Source organism: Gadus chalcogrammus, chromosome 18 (genome assembly GCF_026213295.1).
Source record: "Gadus chalcogrammus isolate NIFS_2021 chromosome 18, NIFS_Gcha_1.0, whole genome shotgun sequence".
Classification (NCBI taxonomy): Eukaryota; Metazoa; Chordata; class Actinopteri; order Gadiformes; family Gadidae; genus Gadus; species Gadus chalcogrammus.
Window position 1 is genome coordinate 6,651,165 of NC_079429.1, and position 27,525 is coordinate 6,678,689.

Below are 27,525 nucleotides of genomic sequence, written 5' to 3' on the forward strand. Positions count from 1 at the left end.
GGGGGGGGATGGGGCTCTGAACAATGAGCTTTTGCTTGCCTGCTTTTAAAACATGAGATTTACAATTTTACTACCGTTGTGCTTTTAAACAATTTGCAAGTCATTGTGTGTTATTGTATTTATTAATGTGCAACGTTGCGTCTTGGTTATCGGTATTGTCATTATTTATGTGCTTTGTGTCTAGTTGAGACTTATTTTCTTCTACATTCTATGTAAAGGAGGTGGGAACGCTGTTTCCATTTTACACAGTTCAGTGACATGTTACATGGTGCCTTGTTTAAAACATCAGTAGACCAGCCTAAATCAGAACAGTCTCTGTATATAGAGAATATAAGCCATGCATCTCCATAGAGTAGCGCGTGGTTGACAGCAACCACATGCACTGCAAAGATTCTGTTTTTTATGCTTTTTTTCAGGAATTATTTTGATTAGGCAGACAATGTTCGAGTCTACATGCTTTGTAAAATTTGGATGATTTCATATTTTTTTAATCATTGAAATAAAGAAATAAATAAGTCTCTTTTTTTAGCGGTTATTTGCTGATATGAAACGACCACCTCGACACACCTCTGAATTTGCCATATTGATAGCAGATGTGGGGTGTGGTTTCTACAAGGCGGCTTGGTTTGGATGAGGTCACTGGGCCATCGTAAATTGGCTGCCTGTCCCTTTAAACGAGCTCGGCGTTCTCCGGAGTCATTCGGAAAAAAAAATCGTCGACACCTTTCACTGCGGCTCCATCGCTGAGCGGACTGGCCCGCTTCTCGCATCCTAGAATACAGAAAGCTAATTGTTGGACTCATTAACTGAAAACTGCGAGCTCGGCTCAGTCGGTAACCGTAGACATGCAGGCTATAAAATGTGTGGTGGTCGGCGACGGGTAAGTCTCTCTCTTGTCAGTGTGTGTGTGTGTGTGTGTGTATGTTCTTCTCGTGTTGGGCTCAGCGATGCGTCCATGGATCGGAGGATGCTCTGGTGGTGAAAGGGGCTGGGGCGATTTCTTTGCTCTGTTGTCTGACTGCAAACACGCGCTCTCGAAAGAAACGACATGATTTTCGACCTGATCGCCCGGAGGAATTCGGATTTTAAGCAATCGAGCTCGCATTTCTTTCGAAGTGGGTTTTTTGAGTCGGGTTGCGGGACACAAATGATTATGACTGGGGGGTGGGGATGCTAGGCGGGGAACACCTACACCCTGGTAGGCCGTCGAGCAGCAGGCTGAAGTGCTGATGAGCAAGATAAGGAATCGGTGGCGCTGTCACTGGAACCGGACTGATGTCATTCTGGTTTATGTGCGTTTCCTGCCGCTGCGGAATTGTCGTTCTTTGTTCTTTTTTTGGAAAAAAAATAAAACCCACATGCATTTGCAGTCCCTTGCTGGACAGCCTGCACGTTCACAGTGTAGCCCACCGCCGGGGAAGATGTCATCGTATACATCGAATAGAAATAGAAGCCTCTGGGTGCACTCGTCTGTAACTCGGCTCATTCATCAGCCATTCAGTGACATCATCTTTTCTAAAATCGTTCATTATTGAGAACATGATGGCATTGTGCTGCTGGCCCATCTAGATTAAAAACACTATTTTCTTTTAAACACATTATCCTTTCAATCACGGTTTTTTTTGTTCTCCCTATGCTTGCAAGCAAACTCACTGAACCCAACCCAGTCATATATCAGACCAATACTCATTTAGTTTGCATTGTCGAAACACACCCACTCACGCACACACCCACCCACACTAACACACAATACACATAAACAGCTACTCGATCACGCACTCGTTATGCATGAGTAAACTAGCGTTCACATATCGACGCCACTAGCAATCAGCGTCACACACACTAGACATGAGTTAGTAGTTACTATATATTTTTAAGTGTTTGTGTGTATGTGTGTGTTTGTGTGTGTGTGTTTGTGAGAGAGTGTGTGAACCGGGGTGCCGAGGAGGGGGCTACTATGCCCCTCTGGCAACATGAATGTAGGCCAGTGTCTGTGTGACACTCCCAATAATGGAGTGGCCTGGCTGTCGTCACACACACACACACACACACACACACACACACACACACACACACACACACACACACACACACACACACACACACACACACACACACACACACACACACACACACACAGTTCTACACATACACACACACACACACACACACACACACACACACACACACACAGTTCTACACATACACAGTTCTACACACACGCACAAACTTGGTTTTGCATGTACACAGACACACACATTCACACGCTTAGTTCTACACACAACCACACACACTCAAACACACACTTAGTTCTACACACACAGTTCTGCACCCACTTTACACATTTCCCTTTTGGTAACATTAAGGCTAAATTAGGGCTCTATTGTCGGACTAACGATAATTAAATTGAATGGCACCAACAGATTATAGCCTTAGCTACGTATTAGAGCAAACAATAGCTTATGAAACCGCGGTCAGATAGATAGTCTGCATTAGTGAATCCCCCACATACAAACATCTAATTCCAAAATACATTAAAAAACCCTCCCCTCATTCTAAAAAGGGACATGAATTTATGATTTATAGGCATGGCACGGCATCCACAGCAGAGGATTTCAAAAGAGAAAAATGTCTGCTCTGTTGATCTCTTAGTGATCAGGCTGCAAACTAATGCTCCTAATGTAACTAATGTGTAATTAGTTGGTATCTACCAATGAAGTGTCAAAGGTGCATCCTTATTTAATTCATGTTAACAATCCTGTTATTTTTTTATAATCCACTGGAAGAGAAACCGGTGTTGAAGCATAAGAAAAGTATTCTTGAAAGGAATAGGGAAGTTGCCTGCTTTGCCCTTTGTCTGACATAAGAAAGTACGCTTTCAAATGCTTCTTACTGGTTTCAAATATATCACAATCTGCCCTGCAAAAACTGGGTCCATAAAAATAATTGGTCCGGTTCCGGTGTAACATTTCTCCATCGGTCAACATAGGACCTCTACATCAGTGGTTCAACTTTACTGCGCTATTCTCATGGGAACTTGTTGAAAGGCTCCTTTTCTTGATTTGTAACCAACATTGCTGGCCTTTTGTCTTTCTTGTTTTTAAACTCTCTCTCCCTCTGTCTCTCTGTCTCTCTCGCCAACAGTGCTGTGGGTAAGACCTGTCTGCTGATCAGCTACACCACCAATGCCTTCCCCGGGGAATACATCCCCACTGTGTAAGGCAGCAGAGAAATAATGCACACATTCATCTGAACAACAGCCACCGCTCTGCCCATACTAACTCTGCCTTACAGACACAGAACAAGCTATTCGCTTGTGGACCGGCATGTCAATGTCTCTCTCTTTCTCTGTCTCTCTCTCTCTCTCTCCCTCTCTCTGTGTCTCTCTCCTCTCTCTCTCTCTCTCTCTCTCTCTCTCTCTCTCTCTCTCTCCTCTCTCTCTCTCTCTCTCTCTCTCTCTCTCTCTCTCTCTCTCTCTCTCTCTCTCTCTCTCTCTCTCTCTCTCTCCCTCTGTGTGTGTCTCTCTCCCCTCCTCCCTCTCACTCTCTCCCCCTCCCTCTCACTCTCTCCCCCTCCCTCTCTCTCTCTGCTCGAGGGAGGAGTTTGAATATTTCAGACCAAGAGCTGGACACTTTCACATGGACCTGGGGCATTGATAATGTGTTGTTTATATTCAAGGAGGTTTTGTTGATCCTTCTTTTGTTATTATTATTTAATGAACACACATTTATGCAAAGTACATTTATGAGTACATGTAAAGAGAAACATTGAAATAACATTATGGAGTTGCATTTAACAATATTGTGGCGAGGAGTATGGGCTGATCGACAGAATATTTTTTGTGATTTTAAGGATGGGTTAGGGGTTAGGATTAGGAGTAGGGTTTGGTGTTCAGGTTAGGAATAGGGTTTGGGGTTAGGGTTAGGTGTTAAGGTATGGATTAGGGTCACTCAGGCTATACTGTTAGGAATAGGCGAAAAGGCAAGTTCCACATTTAACCACACAGTGCCAAATGAATCTGAACCTATGCCAGATGAAAACGTGTTTGTATTGATTTCTATTTTATATTCATGATGCGAAATGCAAGTTTATGTGCACACAGTCAAACTGTAACAAGCATACTGTTTTGTAAAGTGTTACCAACAGTTCTGTGTGTATGTGTGTGTGTGTGTGTGTGTGCGCGTGTGCATGTGTGTGTGTGTGTGTGTGTGTCTGTGTGTGTTTGTGCAGCTTTGACAACTACTCTGCCAACGTGATGGTGGATGGGAAGCCGGTGAACCTGGGCCTTTGGGACACAGCCGGCCAGGAGGACTATGACAGACTCAGGCCCCTCTCCTACCCACAGACGGTATCTGAGCACACACGCACGGAGACACACACAGACACACAAACACAGATGCGCGCAAACAAACCCCTACAGACATACTATACTATCAATGCAAAAAGATGGAGTTCTATGGGAAACCGTCGAACACGCAGATTTTCACACACAAGTTACTCACAGGATACACGTTATTGCGGGCACAATTGTCAACCGTCTCACTAGGACACACACACACACCCCCCCACACGCACGCACACACACACACACCCCCACACACACACACACACACACACACACACACACACAGTCACACGGCTAACACTCTGGTTCCCCTCCCAGGATGTGTTCTTGATATGCTTCTCCCTGGTCAGTCCGGCCTCCTTTGAGAACGTCCGAGCCAAGGTCAGTAGAGTGCTGACCCGGACCCCCCCCCCCTCCCGAACCCCCCCCCCCCCCCGGCCGAGTCTGACCACTAGGAGGCACATCTGCTCCATCTTGCCCTCAGTGCCCTGCAGTGCACGCCCACCCCTCTTGCTTCAGACCCTGCCTCCGAACGTTCGCAGCGGTTTTCATACCACCGGCCGGTCCCCCGTCCCTCCTCTGTGGGACGGGGGGGCCCTTCGGAGCTGACGTGTGGAGGCAGGGTCTGAACGGAGGCCCCTCAGGAGACCGTATAGGGACAGGGGCCGACGGGGGCCTACTGTGGTTTCACTCGCTCAGCCTTCTTGCAACGCTCTCGTGTGAAACCACGCTCTTCTTCTGGCCCCCGAGGTCCGTCCTCCTCTCGCTATACAGTTTCGGGTTCTTTTGGGATACAGGGATTATCTCTGTCTCTCGTCATGAGGTTTGGATTAGTTACGCCGAGGAACTCTAGTCTTTGTTATGGTTAGAGGTGGTTTGAAGTAGCACTTGTCTTGGTTGGGGTGACAGCGTTCTTAGCCAAAGGAACTCTTGTCTAAGTTGGGGGTGATAGCGTTCTTAGCCAGAGGAACTCTTGTCTTTGTTGGGGTGATAGCGTTCTTAGCCAGAGGAACTCTTGTCTAAGTTGGGGGTGATAGCGTTCTTAGCCAAAGGAACTCTTGTCTTAGTTGGGGTGATAGCGTTCTTAGCCAGAGGAACTCATGTCTTTGTTGGGGTGATAGCGTTCTTAGCCAAAGGAACTCTTGTCTTAGTTGCAGTGTTACCATTATCCAAATGGAACTTTTGTCTTAGATGTGGTGATTGTGCTCTTAGCTTAAGGAACTCTTGTCCTAGTTGCTGTGTTGGCATTAGCCGAAAGGAACTCTTGTCTTATTTGCGCTACTATCATTCTTGCCCAAATAAACTCTTAGTTACGAGTAGCGTTAGCCAACTGTTATCCTTACTTAAAATAGCTATTTTCTCCACCATAGTACAAAGAAAACTTTTTGGGTGCCGTTGAAATAGCTTCTGCATCTTGCTAACTATTCTCTCTCTCTCTGTTCCTGTGTCTCAACGACATTCACCTCTGGCATGTGCGTTCACTTGCGTGTGCGTGCGTGTTTGTGTAATGTTGTGTGCGCGGGTGGGCAGTGGTATCCTGAAGTGAGACACCACTGCCCCAACACCCCCATCATCCTGGTGGGGACCAAACTTGACCTGAGGGACGACAAGGACACCATCGAGAGGCTGCGGGACAAGAAGCTGTCCCCGATCACCTACCCCCAGGGCCTGGCCATGGCGCGAGAGATCGGTGAGGCTGCGCTCTGAACCGCACCCACACTCCCACAGTGGAACGGGTGCTCGGTGGCTACTACTGCCGGGTCAGCCGCTGATATTTGAGGAAAGTGTTGTGTCATTGTAATTACACGATGGGCGAGGCATCCACAAAGCACATGGGGAGGGGTAGCAGAGGAGTCGGAAGAGAGAGAACGGGACCGTGTAAAGTACTTTTTCAGTGTTTAAGGTTAGGTATTGAGAAGTGCCAGAACCAAACGAAACGTGGGTGTACCGCTCACCAATGTGTGTGTGTTTGTGTCTGTGTGTGTGTTTTTGCACGTATGTATGTATGCATGCGTCTGTGTGTGTGTGCACGTGTCTGTATGTATGTGAGAGTCTGCCTGTGCTTGTGTGTGCCTGTGCGTCTGTATGTGTGTGTGTGTGTGTGTGTGTGTGCCTGTGTGTGTGTGTGTGTGTGTGTGCCTGTGTGTGTGTGTGTGTGTGTGTGTGTGTGTGTGTGCGCCTGTGTGTGTGTGTGCCTGTGTGCGTGTGTGTGTGCGTGTGCGCTCCCCAGGGGCGGTGAAGTACCTGGAGTGCTCGGCCCTGACCCAGCGGGGGCTGAAGACGGTGTTCGACGAGGCCATCCGCGCCGTGCTCTGCCCCCCGCCCGTCAAGAAGAGGGGCAAGCGCTGCACCGTGTTCTAAGGCGTGGCAACACACTCCAACACAGACACACACACACACCCACACAGCCACTGCACACACACTACACTACATAAGGCCATCGACGAACCACCACTACTTCTGATAGTTTGAGATAGGAAACGAGAAATGGAATGCACTGCAGACATTTTGTTTGAGATATATCAGTTACACCAAGACAGATACCTAATGCATTTTTTTTACATTCATATATACATATATATAAATATATATGTGTCCCTTTCTCAAGACATTGGTTGTCCACGTACTTTAAAGAAAACACACATTACGTTGCTGTCGTGTTTTTACTTTTTTTAAAGACTGACAAAAGGTCTCCGTCGTTTGTTCTTCTCTGAAGTGCATCCTTTATTTCTGAGCCATGCTCGCTTGATTTGACGCAGTGTTGACAAAAATAGCGAGGAAGAAGAGAAAAAAAAATACTAAAACGTGAACTGTGAATAATAACGCCTTCGGGTTTGAAGTTTCCCTGAGCGACTGACCCTGGGGGTGTGGCCACGTAAACGAGAAAAAGTGAACACATCTGGTTCGGGACGAGACGTTCAAATCAACCGCCGCCTCGTAACAGGCAAATGTAAAAAAAAATAATAGTCAAGGGAAAAGAAGCGTAAAGTGGGTAAAGATAATGAGTGTGCTCCTGGTGGTAGTGTGAGGGGGAACTTCATTCTAACACTGAACATGTTGTCGGACAAGCATGCCAAACAAGCTTCCTGAGTGGCTGAGTGAGCTTGCATGGGTCTTAATAATATTCTGTCTTAATTTATCCCATTGTTTAAAGTCCTGTGTATGTATGCGTGTGTTTGCTCGAGCACATGCGTGTATGTCTGAGTGTGTGTGTGTGTGTGTGTGCGTGTGAATTAGCACATGTCGATATCGATGAGAAAGGGAGGCTGGGTTAGTGTGTCAAAAGGCAGTATTGTTTTAAGCAAATTTTGAGTGTCAGGTTTTTGGTACTATTTCATATTGTATTGTAGTAATACACAGATCTTTTCAACAAACCGTCGACGTATAGAAAAGAAAAAGGGGCTATTGAGGACGAGTCTAGCGATGTACACTAGTAACCCCTAAAAGGAATGCATCGTAATTATCTATCTACGTGTACCTGAATATTTAGCTCAAATTTATAATAAATTATAGTCTCACCTTAAATTTAAGTGTTGCAAAACATTGTGAGTTAGAGTCGCCAATCTCGGGTTTGTCACGCGTGATAAACCAACAGATTGCTTCTTTAAAAAATGCATTTCTCTGGTCGTAGACATGCAGTGTGTCTGTCTCCCTCTCCTGGCGAGACGCAGCACTGCGGTCTTTGCTGTCTATGGTTGGCATAGCAACTGTGTGGTTGAACAATGTCGTGTCTGGTCCTGCCTAGGTTGTCAATAATGTTAGCTGAGAAAAAAAAAGATAAAATGCAGTGAAAATGCAGAACTACTAGTACTGTTGCATGGAAATACTCTGACCCACCTTAATTCTGAGGAAAGGTTGTTAACTGAAATGCATTGGCCATGTACGTATGTAATGTAAGATGACTTGTACACTCGTTTCAACTTGTTTTCATTTTTTTATGACTTCACATGTCGCTGTGGTGAACTATTTCAATTTTGTATAATAAATACAAATGTATATGTAAGGCACCCAAGGATGTCCGCCTTTTATTCTCTGAATCAAAAAAGTTAACATGATTAGCAAAAGTAACAGGAAGTAGAATCCCAGTGAGGCTGCTCAGTGGACAGGGAGACTAAGGCCACGGCGGGGTGGGGAACGCAGATCGCACTACGGCGGGACGTCTGTCTGTCCGTTCAGCAGGCGAGGAACCCACCATCCACGGGCAGGGCGACCCCGTTGGTCATAGAGCTCTTATCACTCAACAGGAACAGAACGCTGTTCACCACGTCCTCAACCTCTGTAACACACACACACACACACGCACAGGCACACACACACACACACACACACACACACACACACACACACACACACACACACAGGCACACGCACACGCACACGCACACGCACACACACAGTGTGAGGGCCTGGATACTACCATGGATACTACCGGGCGTTCACCCACACAATTTCATGTTTTCCATGAAAACTCACACTTTTATTCAACAGTGTTCAGCTGTGCTAAGATAATTGCATAAGGGTTTTCTAATCACCAATCAGCCTTTTAACTCACCCTCTCTACACCTATGTAGATATTCCATTAAAAATCAGCAGTTTCAAGCCAGAATAGTCATTCACCACATTATAAATTGTACTCTTGACTGTATTTCTCATTCATTTAATGTAATCTTCATTGTAAAGAACAGTGTTTTTCTTTCAAAAATAAGGACATCTCAGTGTCTCAGTGAATTGTACACAACAGCAGGGCTATCTGTAGAGGGGTGGAGGGGAACGGGGGTGGAGGGGTGGAGGGGAACGGGGGTGGAGGGGAACAGGGGTGGAGGGGAACGGGGGTGGAGGGGAACGGGGGGGAGGGGTGGAGGGGAACGGGGTGTACGGACCTGCGAAGCGGCCCAGGGGGATACGTGAGGTCATGGTCCGGGCCTTGGCTGGGTCGCTCCAGCCCAGCCGGCCCATCTCCGTCATCACCACGGTGGGGTTCACACTGTTCACGCGGATCTACACACACACACACACACACACAGTATTACATATGCACACGCACACAGTATTACAAACACACAAGTATTAGACACACACACACACACACACACACACACACACACACACACACACACACACACACACACACACACACACACACACACACACACACACACACACACACACACACACACACACCTGGTGTGCCCCCAGCTCCAAGGCCATCACTTTGGTCAGCATGTCCAGAGCTCCTTTGGTGGCACCTTAAGGCCGGGATAAAGGATGAGGAGAAACACAGACCGAAGGAAGCTATTTAGCCACTCGTGTTGCATTACCATTTCAAACATAATCTTAAATAGATTACCCTTAAATATATCAATACTGAAAAACGAACCGTGACAACTCTCAACCCGGAAATAAATATAAATCTTTTATATCAATTTGTATTCAAGGGGGGTTTTACAGGAGTCTGCACAATATTTGCAGAACCGCCGCCTACGGTGTGTGTGTGTGTGTGTGTGTGTGTGTGTGTGTGTGTGTGTGTGTGTGTGTGTGTGTGTGTGTGTGTGTGTGTGTGTGTGTGTGTGTGTGTGTGTGTGTGTGTGTGTGGGGGGTCCTCACAGTACACGGTGTGGTCCTTCAGGGCGCACTTGGAGGCCTGGCTGGAGATGTTCACGATGGCTCCGCCCCTCCCCCTGGACTTCATCCCCCGGGCAACCAGCTAGAGTCAGCCCCGCCCCCACGGGTTGAGAAGGTGTGAAGACGACCGGAGACAACATGAGCCTCAAAACACATAAACACTGACTGGAGGGATACGTCTTAAAGTAAAAAATATTGTTTTTTACTTTTTCAAGATGTGAAAAACAATCTTTCAAGATGTTCCTCTGCTTGAAAGAGGTTGTAACTCGCTATATCTTATTGCCCTACTATGTGGTCAATTACATTTTGCAAACTGTTTGTTGTCTAAAATTATCGTTGACTGCTACAGCCTACCTTGGACAGTTCCAGGTAGGTCAAAGCTAGGTTAGGCTAGAGGAAGCTTCATTTTGAAAATCCCACTCTTCCCTTCAGGCCTCCCTGCATAGCCGCACCCCCAAAACACATGACTAGCTTGCTTGCTTTAGCAATATTTGGAAGACTGCAAGCGCAATGAGCACTCAGACGACTACACAAGCAGCCGGGTGGGTACGGAGATGACAGGTAAACCATCCGATCCGTTCATTCTGACCAAACGGGACGTAAAGAGAATTTCAACGAATATGAGATATGAGTTGAAATCAATATTGAACAATAAATTACCTACACTAGCTTTAAATTAAAATAAAAGGGGATAATGACATTGTGAATCAGATTCCTGGAGAGTGTGTTGTGTGTGTTACAGTGTGTTGTGTGTGTTACCTGGGAAACATGCAGCACTGCTTTCACGTTCACACTGAAAGACCTGGATGCAAGGAAAACATCATGTTGTTAATGATATCATGTTATATTAAGTACAAGATGCATGAGAAGACTGCTGTACTTTACTTGTTTATTTCTATATTGCGAGAATTTTCCACAATTATGTTCCAAAACAAATATGTAACCTGCATAGAATTATTTCTGCTAGGCATCTATTTGTGCAGATTGGATATTGCATGCATTATACACAGCATGTTTATGAATCAATGAGAATGAGGGGCCCTACTTTTGATGCATACTAATTTTGGCAATTTAGTGAATTGAGTTTCCTACATTTTTATACAAATAGAAAACCAGCCAGATGCCGCTTATATCAACATTCAAAATAGTATACCTATCAAACTCCTCCGGGGTAACTTCGAGGAAGGGTTGCAGAGAGGCGCACGCGGCGTTGTTGACCAGCAGATCGATTGGGCCTACTACGTCATCGCGCAATGCTGCATCCGTGGCGTCCCAGTCCGCCAGGTCCACGCACACGGGCCTGATGGACGGACACTGCGGGGGAGGGGGTGGGAGAGAGAACAGCGGGGGTAAAGACGACAGCGCGCTTTTCTCGACAATGAGCGGAATAATTCTGCACACAAAGATCGCAGAGAGAGACAGACGAAGAATCTCAAACAAACAAATGAGAGTGGGGGTGCAGAATTCCAGAAGTGGCAGCACCGACCTCTTCATGGCAGATCAAGGAGGGGAATGTGCGTGTGTGTATGTGTGTGGGGAGGGGTTCCTCGAACCTCGAGAACGAGACTGTCCAGGTCAGCCCGCGTGCGCGTGACCGCCGTGACCTCTGCGCCGCAGCGAACGAGCGCCAGCGCGGTGGCCCTCCCGATGCCTGAGAAAACAAATATCCATAAACACAAAGAAACACAAAAGCTATTGTGCACTTGAGCTGCCCGTGTGACACGGGGCTGACATGCACACATTCCAATCGTGCTTCGGGCTGTACGGCATTTTTTTTTAGCATTCTTCTAATCGTCCACTTTCTCACCGCTGTGGGAATTCGTTAGGTTATGTTTGACCAAATGTGTTTTTATAAATCGAGCCTGATGGTGTCACTGTGGTTGTTTGGATGTTAATCTTTCAGGCTTTACCTTTTCCTGCACCCGTGACCAGGGCGCGTTTTCCTGCGAAAGAGATCTCCATGTATCCTGAAATTAATAATGAATCCACAAATGCACACATTGTTGCGGTTTATACGGAGCAGAGCCTGCAGAACAGACCATTGTTGCAGCAGGACTTGGTTTTACAACACCATCAAGTCGCTACTCCATAAGTTATACGGAGAGGGCTACTGAATTAACTTCTCCGCTTTAAAGTTAGCAATCGTCCATTTGCAATGGCTTTAATTAGTTAGTTTGATGGAATTAAGTGATCACATCGGAACCGAGCTGATAATGCGGTCTCTGTAGGGGATTTAGAGCCTCGTCAGGTCTTACCTACCTCCTGGTCAACGTCGTGAACGCAGTGCAGCTGTGGGGTTCACTTACACAACTAGCTAGTTGTGTAAGTTTAAAGTTACACAACGAAATAAGTGAATGGAGAATGCCTCTTTTGCTTTCTGAACCCGATCATGGGTCATCACTAGTTTAACTTAAGTAAAATATTGCGATGTCTTCCTGTAGTTGCTTAAATCGCTTGCTATGTGCAAAATCAGCTTTGTCGTATAAAGGCCCCCTATCTAGGGTATGACTTCTTGACATGGTTTTGATCGCATCGGGAAACTAGGAAACTTGAGAATAGGATACTGGAATTGGCTGCTAGTCTGTTATCTGTGAACAAACAAAAGTTTGCAAAGTCCACACATCATCGGCAATAAAAGGGAACCAGCAACACTTGTATTTTCATTGTAAAAAAAACATAATAAAATACATTGAAGGTAATGCACAGGAATGATATCGGACATTTGAACATTAGCCTGTTGGATGCAGTCAACAGACAACATCACAAAAGGGGTTTGGCAAGAAAGCACAGAGCGGTCATAGCAGTAGTGCGCCCTGCGCACACAATATACTGCAGGTAAAAATAATTGTGATTTAGCTCAGTACCATTTCAGATTCCAAGCGCTATAGCTTGGCATCAAAAAACACAAAAAAAAGTCCATAACATATTGCCATAGCAACACTTCATTTAGCGAGGGGCGAGTCCATCCAAACCACAGGAAAAGAATCACTGAAGAACTGTTCTCAACGAAGGCAGTAGCTCTCCATTTAACACACAAAGAATGAAATAGTCAGTATTGTTTACTGGTTCATAGTGTGTGTGTTGGAGCAGAGAGGTGCCATGTAGCAGAAAGAAGGGCAGTAGAGAGTGGCAGTTTCAAGGAAGGGGATAGACTTGTGATGGCAGTGCTGGCCTTTCTCCATTGGCACCTTTGGCCGCGCCGAGTCAAACCGAGCCGCACTGACATGCGTTTCAATTACCGGTTTAAGGTCAGACACCCTCAGCCCTGTGGTAATGGGGGACGGGACGCAAATCCCAGCTGTCACGGAAAGTCAAAACGAGTCAAGCTAGGCCAGTGTGGTCCATTGGAAAAAGGGCAGTTGATGGTATTGGTAGTTTTGGCGGTAGCGATGGAGGTGCTGAGGTATTCAGAAGTGTCCTCCTGGGTTCCCGGCGAGGCACCAGTCTGTGTCCGGGTACAGCAGGCAGTGGATCGTCTTAAACCTGAGAGGAAGAAAGGAAATAAAGTTGTAAGTATGAACATATGAGGGCGGACAGTTCAGCGCCAAGCAGATTAAAACTAGAGGGAAGGTTCTGCATAAGTTCTGTACGCCCAGTGCAAACACACTGGTAGGTGGGTTGATGTGAAGACGGAACTAAAGAAAAATAATGCCAGAACGTTCTTGCAAATAAATGGCGGACAAGTCATTTTTTACAACGGCTTCATTCTATTCATAGAATGGTCCAAAATAAAATCTGTGGATATGGATATTATTCACAAATCAAGACAGCTAGGTTTTCTACCTCTCTGTGATGCGTCGGCGACACGACAAACTAAAGCAACGCAGTGTTTTTTGTGTTTTACCGTGACGGGTCTTCAGCCAGAGAAAAGGGCCCCCCCACCGCGACCACGTTCCTCCTGTTCTCAAACCCTCCATAGCTCAGTGTCACCTGAGTGGAGAGGACAAAAACCAAGGTATTAGAATCATAGGAAGAGTGTGTTGATAATGTAATGTAGAGCATGCAACAATGATTACATCTATTTCGGTGTTATGAAAGACTTGTTTTGAGACTGCTTATGGTAAGAAACTTAAAATAACTGCCGTTTGCTTCGAATGATATTCTGTACTGTATCCATTTGTTTTTGGAGTGGAAACAGCAGGGCTTCTTTTTATAATTTGCCATAATGCAATGGAAGGATGATGATGGAGGAATAAAGTGCATCATTACCATAAATTAAAACAGTCATAAAAATCTACCACAGAAGTGTGGATAACAAAGAAAGTGCAAACATATTGGCACTGTGTGTGTGTGTGTGTGTGTGTGTGTGTGTGTGTGTGTGTGTGTGTGTGTGTGTGTGTGTGTGTGTGTGTGTGTGTGTGTGTGTGTGTGTGTGGTGCATCGTCATCATCATCACCACCCTTATCAGACAAGACCCGACCACTGAGCTCTCCTTGAACACCTCTCACATGTGCCCCCCCCAGGCAGAGACACTCACCTGGTCCAGCACCGTGTCCGTGGGCAGCTTCTGCAGGTTCTCCAGGTGGGAGTGGAATAGGTACGTGTGCGCCAGCCGCACCTCCAGCAACGCCTCGATGATGTAACCGATGGTGCAGTCGTCAGGGAGACGGATCTTCTCCGCAGTGCTGATGAAGTTGCCCAGACTAGGAGAGAGAGACACGGTTAAGGAACAAGAGCTGAGAGACTTCCTGTCATGATGAAGTTGCCCAGACTAGGGGAGAGAGACACGGTTAAGGAACAAGAGGTGAGAGACTTCCTGTCATGATGAATTTCAGTTTGCAGGTTCAACCCTTTTCCTCAAGAACTATGTTGAAGCATGCTCCAAGTAGCAGGCTTGCAGTGTTCTTTGGAAAAGGTACTCGAATCAGGATCGCTTTTAACTCACTTTATTTGGTAAAGGTTTAGTCTAGTCTCTATGAACCAAAAGGAGAGGAATTGTATTATGCACACGTGGAGATACACTTAGTAGGGCATCTGATAGATGCGTTACCTGGAGCGTTCTGGCCCCCTGGGCTATGTGATGTGACTTTAATACTGGGCAGGCGTGGACTTGGTTATGTGCTCTGATTGGCTAAGCATGGTTCTGAACTCCCGCCTCCTGGATACCCGTACGTGTACTCTATGCTGATCTCTTGCGGCTATGTGTGGGAATTACACTTAATTGGCAAGGGCATATTGTAGCCTGTTGGTATGAATGTGTCAAGTATGTTACAGGCTGTGCTCCAAACTCCAGGTCGTGTATTGAATCCCAGCATCGTTCTGTTGTTAAGAAGACACAGGAGATATGGGTGTGGCTCACCTCGCCCAGGGGCTCATCTTCAGCGCCAGACCTCGGCTGATGCAGAACCCAGCTCCACCGGTTGCAAACCAGAACTTCACAGACACCTGCGACGAGAAGGGGGTGGAAATAAATGAATTAAAAAACACAATAACATCCAGGTGGCTGGGGCGGAACACAGCACAACAGGATGATCAATGGGGATAATATTTGTTTGGAAGCCTCATTGGCTGCAATAATCAGTTCCACTAACAGCTAATCAAGGACTCTGACACTGAACAGCAGCTAGGTGGCCAAACAAAGTCATTTTATAATGAGCAGCGAGCATTGCCATTCCATCTTCGGTGTGGAGCTATTTTCAAGTAACCGCAATCACAAACTCTATCCATAATATCCGCCCTCTCTAAAGTAGCTGATATGAAAGGTATATGAGGTCTCCATCTTCTCTATCTCACAGTAGTTTCAGTGTTCAGTAGTTCCATGTCCATTTAATATTTGCAGCCCACAGAAGACCCCAATCCACAAATATTTGGTATCTATTGAATCGTCTTCATACTAATAATAAAGTTCAATAACAACCTCCGTACCCATGACCCATGGATGAGGTATTACCCCGCTACCCCTAACCCTTAATAAAGTTGTCATCTTATCCTGTTATCTAATCTTATCCGCCGTTAGTTGCCAGCTACTAAGGAGGGCAGAAAAAACAGAAACAACTCTGCAAGGGGGGGCTGGGGGGCTGGGGGGGTTAGGGTTAGATCAGGGGGGGGGGGACACGCGGAAGATTTCCACGGCGTACCGATCCGTCGCTCTTGACCCTCTCGGCGGCCTCGATGGGGTGGTCCAGGCTGGGCCGGCCCAGGTACACGTCCTGGCTGGGGTGGTAGGAGGACAGCAGGCGCAGCAGACTGGGGAGGATCACATAGTTGTCGTCGTCCACGTGACAGAACCACCTGTGATGAGGACACGGGGATCAGAACCCAACGTGTCACCGGGGGGGGGGGGGGCACTAGCAGACCACTCTCCGCCGGGGCCGAGTAGATCATCCGATTTCATTTCACCAGCACATAAAACAATTGGAAGCATGTATAATGAAAGAAAGAAAGAAAGAAAGAAAGAAAGAAAGAAAGAAAGAAAGAAAGAAAGAAAGAAAGAAAGAAAGAAAGAAAGAAAGAAAGAAAGAAAGAAAGAAAGAAAGAAAGAAAGAAAGAAAGAAAGAAAGAAAGAGATCAGAACTTAATTAATCCCTCGGGAAGGTTCCCTCAGGCTATTGCACAGGTATGGAGGTGAGAGAGTGTCATTTCTTTTGAGCTTTCAGGCTTTTAGTAGACCATGCTATATAGGGTTTAACCGCAGCTATGAAACTTGTTCATGGAGTTGTCTGCCTGATAGCATAGCAACTCTTTTCTTACAAGGGAGAGCAAGGAGGGAAGTAGGACTGACAGAATGCCCACCGTCGACGTCGAAATGTATCCCAAAATAGCCGTTTGTTGCCGAGTAACAACCACAACACCCACATTAGGCAATAGGCATAACCGTTCATGTCCAGATCAATGATTGTTAATAAATTATTAATAATGAATCCCTTGATGTACACATTGCACTCAGCGTAAATAACTAAACGACTCCTCGAATGCAAGAGTCTGACCGAGGATCCGAGCATCAACAAAAGGGGACCAGAGAGGACACCGAGGAGATGTGTGTTGGCTCACTTTTTCTGAGACTCGATGAACTTGTCGTACTCCACAGACATCTTGCAGCAGAGGGCCTGGCGTGTGTGTGCGGCGGAGCAGTTGGTGTTGATGATGTTGACCCCTCCTGGGAAGAGGAACACACCCAATGAACGGCCGACTAATTATGACCTGCACAGCAAGTGTTCATTCAAGACAAGGATTTCCGGGCATTAATTATGCATCAATCGGTTTGAGGGTAATCATTGGAGAGATGGTAGAATTACAGCTGAACACTTTTACTGTAATGACTACAAAATACTGGTGCAAGTCTTTGCTGCTCAGTCAGAGTGATGGTTTTTCCTACATTGTGCAGCAGCTAAATGACTAGAGATACCTATGGGGCTTCATTAGATGACTTCATGATGTAACACAGTGTCCTTCTTACCTGCTCTTTTTCGTAACTCGCTGTCCTCACCGTCAGTGAATATATATGTCTGAAAGATAAAGAATCAAGAAAGATATGCCTTAGTACCCCAGACTCTGAAGCAAATTTAGTCGCACACACACACACACACACACACACACACACACACACACACACACACACACACACACACACACACACACACACACACACACACACACACACACACACACACACACACACACACACACACACACACACACAAAACCAATGACGGATCGTTCTGAGAGATTGCATGACCGTCTCCTGAGACATAAAGATTCAGATCAAGCCCATCCCAGGTCAGAACTAAACAGATAAGTTCTGGATAAACACGGTGGAGTCGGAATCTAGAAACACACCCAGCGTAACTCTAACTGCAGCGTTCCCACTCTACATTCCCACTCTAATCCCAGCACTTGTGCAAGATCCTGTTGAGGCCTACACCAGCACAGCTCCTCACCGAAACGGGCAGGGTTATAGTTTCCACATGGAGAAACGCCTGCACTATACTGCTGTGCCTGTGACTCATCCATTCCTTATTATTCCTCAAACAAACCTTCCTTGTCCCACGACCGTCTGTGTTCTGAACCTTTAGGTAGGCCCTTTATTTTTCCGTAGGCTTTTACCTAGGCCCAATAAAGCAGCATGCCTTGGTTGTAACTTCAGCGCCAGCAAACGAGCCCTAGAGTTACAAGGCCCCATGTTGGTTGACTTTGACATTGGATAACTGCAGGTTCGTCCATCTGGGTGAATGTTATTTGTTTTCAAAGCATTATCACCTTGTGGCAATCTCTTGTTTATCCGACTGCCATATGAGCAAGTTGGGTAACACACACAAATGCACCTTTCTTGTTTGCTTCATCACTGGCCGTTAAACATAAGTGGCAAACTCAAGCTCAATTTTACTGCTCCAAGAGCACTTAACTCAATCTTGCCAACAGTCTGACACCAGCTGCTTGACATTTACTAATAAAAGGTCCCACTCTGTGATTCTTTTGCCTTTCAAGTACGGTATAATATTTTCTTTCAAAACAGATTTTCTCAGTAACATAACCACAAATGGAACTGGACAAACTTCTGGCCGTGTTGCTTCAGGCTCTCTCTAGGACTGGGAGGAGGGGGGTAGAAATTGGGACGTGGTGGCCTTTCCCGAGTTACATGGAACAATGAAGCTCTCTGTCCCAACACCCCTTGACTGACGCCTAAAAGCTTTTAATGGCTTCAGAAAAAAGGCTGTGGTCGCCTTTTTGCTTCCGTCTCGTCGCCGCAGTGCAGCAGAGGCACGTGGGGGACACGGGGACCTGACTTATGAGCGGGGCGAAGGCGTCGGATGTGTTGAAGTGAACAGGCGCGGGACAGAGATGCTAACGGCGTTGGGACAACGTGAGCTGCTGACGCCACACGCCAGTTTCGGTGTAGTAAGCAGCCTCTACGAGTCCTGACTCACGGTGGGTAACGGTGCAGATCGTAGCTTTGATTTAAGTACAAATGATAGGTTTTTTTTCTTTGTTTATATAATATGCTGAAACACAAGACAAGTGCACCTTTGTTTTAAGGTTGCAATGGGAATGGGTTGTGTGTGAGGGTCTTAGGCTTGAGGGTAGGGCACTAGTTCAATATGATCGTTTATAGTTTTGAACGGGGTTGTATAATGTTAAAGATAGATATAGAAATAAATATAGATAAATATAGAATTTAGAGTTTTGAAACATCGGAGAGAAAATAAAACTACAATGGTATTTTGAATAGCATAAACCTCACAAAGCACCAGCATATCATGATTATCATTGATTGGAAACTGTGGAAAATTCCCATTGAATATAATGAGAAAACCTAACTCCATAGAGCCCAGCCCTATTCGAGAGCTCCAGACATGACTGGCATCAGTGCTCGATACCTGGAACAGCACAGTGATCCCAGCCTGCTCTGGGGTCCAGAGTCCTTTCAGGCTGAAAGCTTTTCACTCACACTTGAACTGCTCAATCCAAACCCAACCCCTACATACCTCCTCAATCAAACCAGGGTAGGGGAGGGGAACAGGGGTCCCAACCCAGCAGACTGCTCACACACACACACACACACACACACACACACACACACACACACACACACACACACACACACACACACACACACACACACACACACACACACACACACACACACACACACACACACACACACACACACACTTTCTCTATTAGATGCATACCCATACTGATTTGGGAACTGGCAAACTCGCATGCCTGCTTCACTCTCACATGCACACACATGCCAATGACAATCTCATTCCAACTATTGTGCGGGTGGAGTAGAGTGAACAGTATTTTCCTGTGTTTCCCGTTCCTCCCGTTGAAATCCTGACGAAAGATAAGGAGGAGATGTAGCAAAGAGAGAAGCAGGGTAGATATAGCGAGAACGCCCTCCCAAAAATAATACATGAGCCAAGCAACCGCAGACCTCAGCAAAGCTTCAGTCAGACTTGAGCCCAGAGTACTAACGTAGGAACACTTCTCGTGTCTGAATAATACTTCTATCTCAATAAAAGTACAATTTGAATGAGGCCAACATCTGAAAGATACTACCATCTGAATAATACTACCATCTAACCAGTACCAACATCTGAATAGTAAAAGAATCCCTTTAGCTATCCAGCACTTGTTCTAGTTACACTTGGATGTGTATTTGTTTCATGTTTTTAAAGCCTAAACGTCACACTGGATGAACATGTCTGCCACCCCCAGGTTGTGTTTGAAACACCCCTCATTTTGTGTGATTGCAGCAGCCAAAGGAAACACACAAAACTAGAGGCAGACCCATACTGGAATTTAGGGAGCGATGCCAATCCGGATCTTAGGGAGTCAAAAGTGACCACTATCTATTTATCAGCTGGTATTCCAGACAAAGACATATCGGCTGTTATTCAATATATTGTGTCAGGTGTCCTGGGGGTGGAGCAGCTTCTTGGAATTTGCTGCTCACCCTCCAGCTATGCTCCAGCCCACATCAATATTGCATTAAAATCATGAGCCAAAGGAACCAACTGTTCAGGGAGGAGCTAGTAACCTACCCACAGAACATGATGTGCAGAGGCTGAGAGGGTCAACCGCCACAGTAGAGGATCGACACCATTTCTTACGTTTTCATATCGGCGCATATCACCAATCACATACGCCGATACTGCTAAATCTTTGATCAAATAAGCCAACCGATATATTGCTTGGAGGCTACACAAAGCATGTTGCTTTTCCGTTTTCTATGTCGGGAGAAAACGGTAGATGGTGTTGAAGGCCAGGTTCATATCTGAGAATAATGTATAGTGTATGAAGAAGGGATGATGATGATGAAGATGATGATGATGATGATGATGATGATGATGATGATGCTACAAATCCTGGGCTCAAACAAAAGACGGCAACCAAGCGTGTGAACGTTGTAGAAGTGTGACTAGCTCATAGGAAGAGCACTCGTCGCGTGAGGCCGGTCTTACCTGCTCTTTAGCTTGGGACCCCCATGTCTGGAGGAGCAGCTCCAGCCTGGAGCGGTGGTACTTCTTGGTGGTCTTCACAGCAATGAACACATCCTTTGGATTGAGAGGGTCCCGGGACCCCCCACCCAACGCCTTGAGTCCACCCTCCTCCCCCTGCGGGAGGAGGCCTCCCGCTGGGCTTCGGAGGGCATCGGCGCCCCTCCTCCACGGTTCATAGTCCCCGCTGGCGGTAGCTCCAGGCTCCTTGGATCTCTTGCGTAGCCCCGTACTACCTATCCCTATACCCGACCTCTGGAGGTGGTCGGGGGCCGCCACACCGGCGCTGCCCGCCCAGGAGGGCCTCGCGCGGGGCCGCGGCTGCGGCGGATCCCCCTGGCGGCGCTGGGGGGCCTGGAAGGCAGGGATGAGGATCAGCAGAAGGCCGCAGAGCGCCAGAGACAACAGGAAGCAGAGCTTGCTGACGCCCACCGACGCCACGTGCATCCTGGCAGGGCCGATCAGGACCCAGCGGGTCAGCCCCCAGGGCTGGCTTCACCCGACACGCCGCTTCTGGGTCCCATCCTCATGACATCACTAGAAGAATTAAAGACGAATAGAGTCTATAGGTAGTAGCCTACTGCTACAGTGAGTAGCACTGGTATGCTAATGTAAGCCTTAAAAATGACCATGTTACATTGTATTGTATTTCACATGTTTCACACTTTTTTTACACCTTAGTACTGTAGTACTCGCTTTTGAAATGCACACTGTTGGTTTTTAGATTTACTTAAGGATGCGAGACCATGAGAAGTAGTCTACTTTAATATCAATGTTTTGTGTTGGTACTCAAGTAGCCTACTTTTTGACCTCCTAGAATGTTATGGCTGACACACTGATTGAAACCCTTTTTATCCGATACTGCGAAAAACAGTCACCTAAATTAACTTTGTTTTTAAGGAAGGTCATTCATGCTATATACTATTGTCTGCAAAAACTGACAGCAAGAATAAGATTACATTTACTTAAATAGATGACCAAACATACGATGCAATTTAATTGCTATAATAATAGAACTGTAAATGACCAAAAAAGAAATGGTAGAAGCTTGCGTTCCCGAGAGGAGTCGGACCAGATTAACTCTCACTTAACTGAGCAAATTACAAGTGCAGATAGGCTTAGAATACACTTATTTTTGTTCCTACAAAATTGCAATAAAATCGTACTCGTCGTCCGTGGTGGAAGTGCAATGGTTGCAGAAACTTACCATCATACGGATCTCAATCTGCTGCTGTTTTCCGATTAACATGTTCTACCGAAATCGGGGAAACGAAAATCACGGCCTAAACGAATATGTTACACAAATTATTAAAGCCCATTGAGTTTAGAGCCCAAGTTTCATTCAAGGCTAAACTAAATCGAGTCTCGTTGTCTGCCCGTTTTGTTCAGCGGGACTTTGAATCAGAGCCCAAACTTCGCCCCTTCGTTAACTCCCCTTCTTCGTCGATTTACTAAAATTAGATTGAGATTATCCCCCTCGTTTGGGAACTATACGTAAAAAGCATAAGGAACACCACCGCAGTAACAACCCGGCGGCCATAGCCCAAATCAGATTTTAGCTCGATGCCCAGTCCAACCACTACTACTACTCATACTCCCCCGCCCCCCGTCCCTTTATTATTGTCTCGCAGCGAGGCTCATAAGGGTAAATACCACGTTGACCTAGGCTGAGTTAAGATCCGGACTTTTATCGTTACCTAGTGTACCTCAACGCCATTTCCGGTCTATTGCTTCCTATGAGATGTTTTCAACAGTGAAGTCCCCGCCGCGCCGGAGCCATACGAATATGAACATGACGGACCGAAAGAATATATAATATGGAGATTTTAGGATATTCTTTACAAAGCAAAGACCGAAACATTTATTGCAGACGGTTACCCTTCTAACGGAAGTCCCGCCCTTTATTTCTCGCCGCTAAACTCGTGTAACTGAAAGTCCCGCCCTCTCTCTTCCCAATAACGCTCATTTGGAGCATCCCGTTCCAGGCGTTCAGCTGTGACATGAGGACGCCTGGGAACGAGGTTACGTAGAATACCAACACATTCAACCCAGTGCCCTCTGCCCGAAAGACCACACAGCCACCGGCCCTTTGTCATGTATTATTTATTAACAACCGTGTAACTTTACGCATGCATTAACAGCAGTAGGTAAGTAAACAATAAGTAAGAAAGTAAGTTTATATAGGTTAAAGTCAGTAGCCTAAATAATAAATAAAAAATGTGAAATGTTTTTTTTGTTGAAATTGATTGCTTTTTATATGCGTAACTTTTTTTTAATGTCAACAAATATACTTACAACTCGTTTATTGGTATCGCACCACTGCACCATCTGGAGGGTGGGTTGTTAACCGGGACACGACCCGGCAGGAACCCCGAAACTACAGAGCCTTTTGTTCAGCTTGAAAGAAATAATGAAACATATATCAGACAAATTGTTTAATAATACCCAATACTATCATGTGTGGGTCAGTATATATGAAACATGTGTTTTCATCGTCAGTTCTTATTTTTTTAGATGTGACTTTTTTTCATGCATGTGATAAATTATATCAAGCTGGTAACGGCTTCAAACTTTCCCAAGTTAAGTTTGTTTTTAGATTTAGATTGCAGGCAAGGAGGAGACAGTGTGTGATGCAGGACAGCTGCCGTTCAATTAAACACGGCAGCATTAATCTTCAGTGTGCTGAACTATCACCACACTAAAGATGTTTATTTTAATATAATTTGTATTTTGAATAGACAGATTCAGAACCTGAAAGCAACCTGTTATTGGCCTTTGAATTACATATTATGCATGATCAAAACCTCAGCCGAGCCAGGCTATTTCAGGTCAAGTAGCTAGTTATAAATGTGTATTTAAACTGTTTATGATTACAGTGCAGGGTGGAAGTTGAAGCCATGTAAATAGATGTTGTGGAGCCCAGCAGAGCTCTCCAGATGTCCACAAATTGGTATGCATCTGAACCCTGCTGCACATTATGGTTCCTCATGGTCCTGGAGCTCTTTCGCCCACCACTTCAGCCTCCTAGATGAGGCCACGGTGCCAACTCACCTGTCGGCAATCTACCTCATTAGTCTGCAGAATATAAACCTTGGTTTCCCGGTCGGATCGTTTTCTTCACCTTGTGTTAGCAATGTCCCGGATTCAGAAAGATTTGCAGCAAGTTCTTTGTTTAGTTACTGACCCCACGCCTGTCAGACTTCCCACGTGCTGCCGAAACCCATGTCTGTCCGAAGACCTATCCCTGGAAGAACAGTCTCCTGTGTGACTTGCTGCCCCAAACATGAACCCTCATCAGTCCAACTACTAGCCCATTGCATCTGTTGGTTACCAACTACCCCTTCATCTTGCCCATGCCCGGCCTGTCGTTATAGATTATTGTGTCTTCAGTGAATCCCTTATCTATTCTCATTCTGTGTGGTTGTTTTTATTAACATTTTGGTCTACTGCCATGGCCTTCAATCCTTAATAATAGTTATTTTTCAGAGTCTTCTGTATGAGGATAGCTATTTAAGTGAAAAATACCTCAAAAAATATACCTTTCGATGATTGAAGTGGTCCAATCACAGATCCAATGCAAACTCACATACGCCTCCCAGGTCAACAAAAATATACCAGGTAGCCCTCCACATTCTACCATCCGTTATCTATTCCACTTTATCTAGGGTGTGCTGGAGAAATATTATAGCCAACACCAATAACATTTCACCAGCACCCTCATTCAAGAAATCTGTTTTTTGTTGTAAAAACAATCTTGATGGTTTATTTCTGATTAAAAAAAAGTAAGGTGTTTTTTTTCATAATTGGCTTCTGGTTCGGCTCTGCGGAAAGTGAATTCTTTTGAGGCATAGTGAAAACGTTAACAAGGTTTAGGGCCCCTCCCCCAGTGGTTTCAGGACCCCTGCACTGAATTCAACCTAGACTGCTGTTAGAACCAGACGTGTTCCTCGGCACAAGCTTCAGTAACAAAGGGCTTGGCTCTGCAGATCTGATTTAAGAGATACATTTTGGAGGTATGACATTTATGCACGCCAATAACAGCTAAATGAATTCCTGCCAGCTGATTAATATTTAATACATTTGGTATCTGAAGTATTGGCCCGTAAGTAATTGCTAAATGATTAGCTTCAAAGGATATGGTAGATGGTCAGGATATGATCTGTTGGTTTAAAAGTTAGGATGTGATTGTGACTCGGAAAGTTCCAAACTGTTTTGTGCCGGTGCTCTTTAATTGCTTTTTAGAATAAATGTTTCACTAGTTTGCCCAGAGCAGCCTACCAGTCAAAGTCTACAGTGACCAGCCTTCAATTTCACTGTCCAACTTCTTAGCCGTCACTTTGGTTCTAAAGTTGATGGAGAAAAAAGTAAATTTAGTCAGTGGTGGATGAATTTAATCATCATACCCTCATAATTCCAAATAATTTGGAACAAAAACGATGCCTATCATAATAAAGTATTTAAAATATTTAATGAATACTGAAATTGGCCTATTGATGTTATTTTTTGATAAATGTCTATCTCATGGTACCCACCATACTAAATTGGCACCTACATTTCCAAAGGATATTGACCAAATGCTTTTTTCTTTTCTAGGCCAGCTACATTTCAAGTGGGTTCAATGGTTATCTCAACCAATTCAAATGGCAGGGGTAATCGGTTTTCTGTCTAGCTTTGAAACTCGTTTTGGTTTGGCTGTTCAATAGGACCATGAAAGGGATTTTCATGATTCTTTGTGAAGGCAATAGTTGATGTGGGAAATGTCAACCATGTTCAAATGGCAATATATTAATTTTCATGAGGAAGGAATTAAACCAAAATATTTAATTTGAAGGTGACATGAAAATATGCCCTTTAGTCTTTTGTGATTGTGACACAAATCTCGGTTTGGTAGTGCATATAACATTAAAATAAACATTAATAACCATGCATGATATTCAATATGCCATAGACATTATTCACCATGACAACTCACTGTTGCACATGAGAGAGTCTGGATCAATATTTGTGTCCCTTACAGATTCATCATCATGCCGTCACAACATCACATCCTGTTCTAAAGCCTTCTTCTGAATAAGGCCTCTAAAAATACCTAGAAAGGAGATTCAATTAATGTTTTTAAAGGCCATCTGATTCATCGTCCACATGAAATCGATTTTTTTTTAAATACATTACACACATTGCCACTTAGCCATGGTGACTATAGCCCCATACGTCATGAGGTTCTGAATATAATCAAGGGGGGGCCTGAATTGCTTCTAACAAACAGAAATCCTGTAATCCCATGGTTTATTGTGATTAAGGGCTGTAGAAATAAAGTTGGCTTGAGGTATCAGAGCAGGGTTGAAACGGAAGCAAACACTGCATTCTGATGATCACTAGAGGGCAGTCATGATAGAGATTTGTGGGAGATGGCATTCATCTGTGATTAGGTTACGCTATCTGAAGAACGGTGTTGGTAAAAGTTGCTTCCATGCAGTAGGCTACAACGAGGAATCGTCTGTTTATTGAGTTCCTTTCGAGTTCAACCTATTCATCTGAAATAAGTAGATGTTATTCGATTTAGTCCTCCTGCTGAGTAGCATACATTATTCATGTAGACTCCACCGGACATCATTATACCTCATCAGGTTCATATGGGCTGCAGGTCCTTTCCAGTCTGATATGTTTTGCACTATGCTCCAGCTGTTGTTCAAGTGTGAGCATGGGCATGTCAGACCTTTTCAATGCTTTTTGAGCATAACAACAACAGTCGTCGCTGTAATTTGTAGCTCAAGAACAAGCAACTGGAGAATAATAGGGCTGATGCATCACAACGTCACCTAGAAATGACCTCCATTTTGGAAGCCCAGAGACATTGAGATGTTTGTTATTATGTTTGTAGCAATGTTTTTTTGGTCATTGTTTAGTACTGAATAATGGAATGAATTGGATGACGGGGGGACATTGTTGTGTTTGAAACTGCTGCAGCATTTCTCATACAAGACGTGGCAAAATAAAGTTCACGGTGTATTCACGTGTATTCAAGATTTGACAACACGAAAAAGATCTTGCATCCGTTCAATATGGCCTTTGCCAACAAAGAATCCCAGGATGCATCCTGTTGTTAGCCTGTCCAGTGAGAATAAGCAAGAATGCATTTCAAATGTACACATTTTATTTGAGTTGAGTAATACAGTATCAGTATCACTTGTAGAAGGCCTATTGATGGGCTGAGAATGTTAAGGGTGTCCCCACTAAGTATATATTCCGGTATAAACATAATCCCATCCATTCATCGGCATTCACCTGATTTATCTAAGCACCAGCTGCCATGTTGTAGCTGGCATATTTTCATTGCCTTCACATTAGATATATGAATTATATATTAACATTAATGAAGAATATTTCACCTTCATAGCAGTTAAGTACTGCAAGGCCACCGGATAAATTTACAATGGCCAAGAATACCTCTCATCTTCATCTTCTATCAACAATCTGTCATTTACCCATACGACCCCTCCCTCCGTACACAAGGGGGGGTGAAGTCTTACAAAAGCACTGTTTTAGATATTTTGCAGATGTCCAGATGTCTCTTTTAACTGAAAACATGAGACCTCAAGTGGAAGAAAAGAGGCA

General features: G+C 45.1%; 3 protein-coding genes across 4 annotated transcripts; 1 reads left to right on the forward strand and 2 right to left on the reverse strand.

Annotated features, from left to right (window-relative positions):
* The first annotated feature begins 1 nt into the window (after position 1).
* rac3b (Rac family small GTPase 3b) lies at positions 2 to 8,349 on the forward strand. The gene is made up of 6 exons (XM_056576517.1): positions 2 to 880; positions 3,145 to 3,216; positions 4,231 to 4,348; positions 4,664 to 4,726; positions 5,876 to 6,035; positions 6,576 to 8,349. The coding sequence occupies exons 1-6, from the start codon at positions 846 to 848 to the stop codon at positions 6,704 to 6,706; spliced, it is 579 nt and encodes a 192-aa protein (XP_056432492.1). The 5' UTR covers positions 2 to 845; the 3' UTR covers positions 6,707 to 8,349.
* dcxr (dicarbonyl/L-xylulose reductase) lies at positions 8,269 to 12,373 on the reverse strand. 2 transcript variants are annotated; one of them, XM_056576516.1, is made up of 9 exons: positions 12,223 to 12,373; positions 11,878 to 11,934; positions 11,521 to 11,618; positions 11,121 to 11,281; positions 10,727 to 10,769; positions 9,950 to 10,049; positions 9,527 to 9,591; positions 9,226 to 9,343; positions 8,269 to 8,621 (listed from the first exon to the last, which is right to left on the reverse strand). In XM_056576516.1, the coding sequence occupies exons 2-9, from the start codon at positions 11,927 to 11,929 to the stop codon at positions 8,518 to 8,520; spliced, it is 741 nt and encodes a 246-aa protein (XP_056432491.1). In that variant the 5' UTR covers positions 11,930 to 11,934; positions 12,223 to 12,373; the 3' UTR covers positions 8,269 to 8,517. The 2 variants fall into 2 exon arrangements, with proteins under 2 accessions (XP_056432491.1, XP_056432490.1); XM_056576515.1 differs by having other exon boundaries at positions 12,227 to 12,372.
* A 204-nt stretch (positions 12,374 to 12,577) lies between these two features.
* Positions 12,578 to 22,523, reverse strand: rfng (RFNG O-fucosylpeptide 3-beta-N-acetylglucosaminyltransferase). The gene is made up of 9 exons (XM_056576514.1): positions 22,118 to 22,523; positions 20,875 to 21,447; positions 17,364 to 17,412; positions 16,958 to 17,063; positions 16,045 to 16,198; positions 15,267 to 15,352; positions 14,445 to 14,610; positions 13,812 to 13,897; positions 12,578 to 13,450 (listed from the first exon to the last, which is right to left on the reverse strand). The coding sequence occupies exons 2-9, from the start codon at positions 21,355 to 21,357 to the stop codon at positions 13,375 to 13,377; spliced, it is 1,206 nt and encodes a 401-aa protein (XP_056432489.1). The 5' UTR covers positions 21,358 to 21,447; positions 22,118 to 22,523; the 3' UTR covers positions 12,578 to 13,374.
* Positions 22,524 to 27,525: the final 5,002 nt, after the last annotated feature.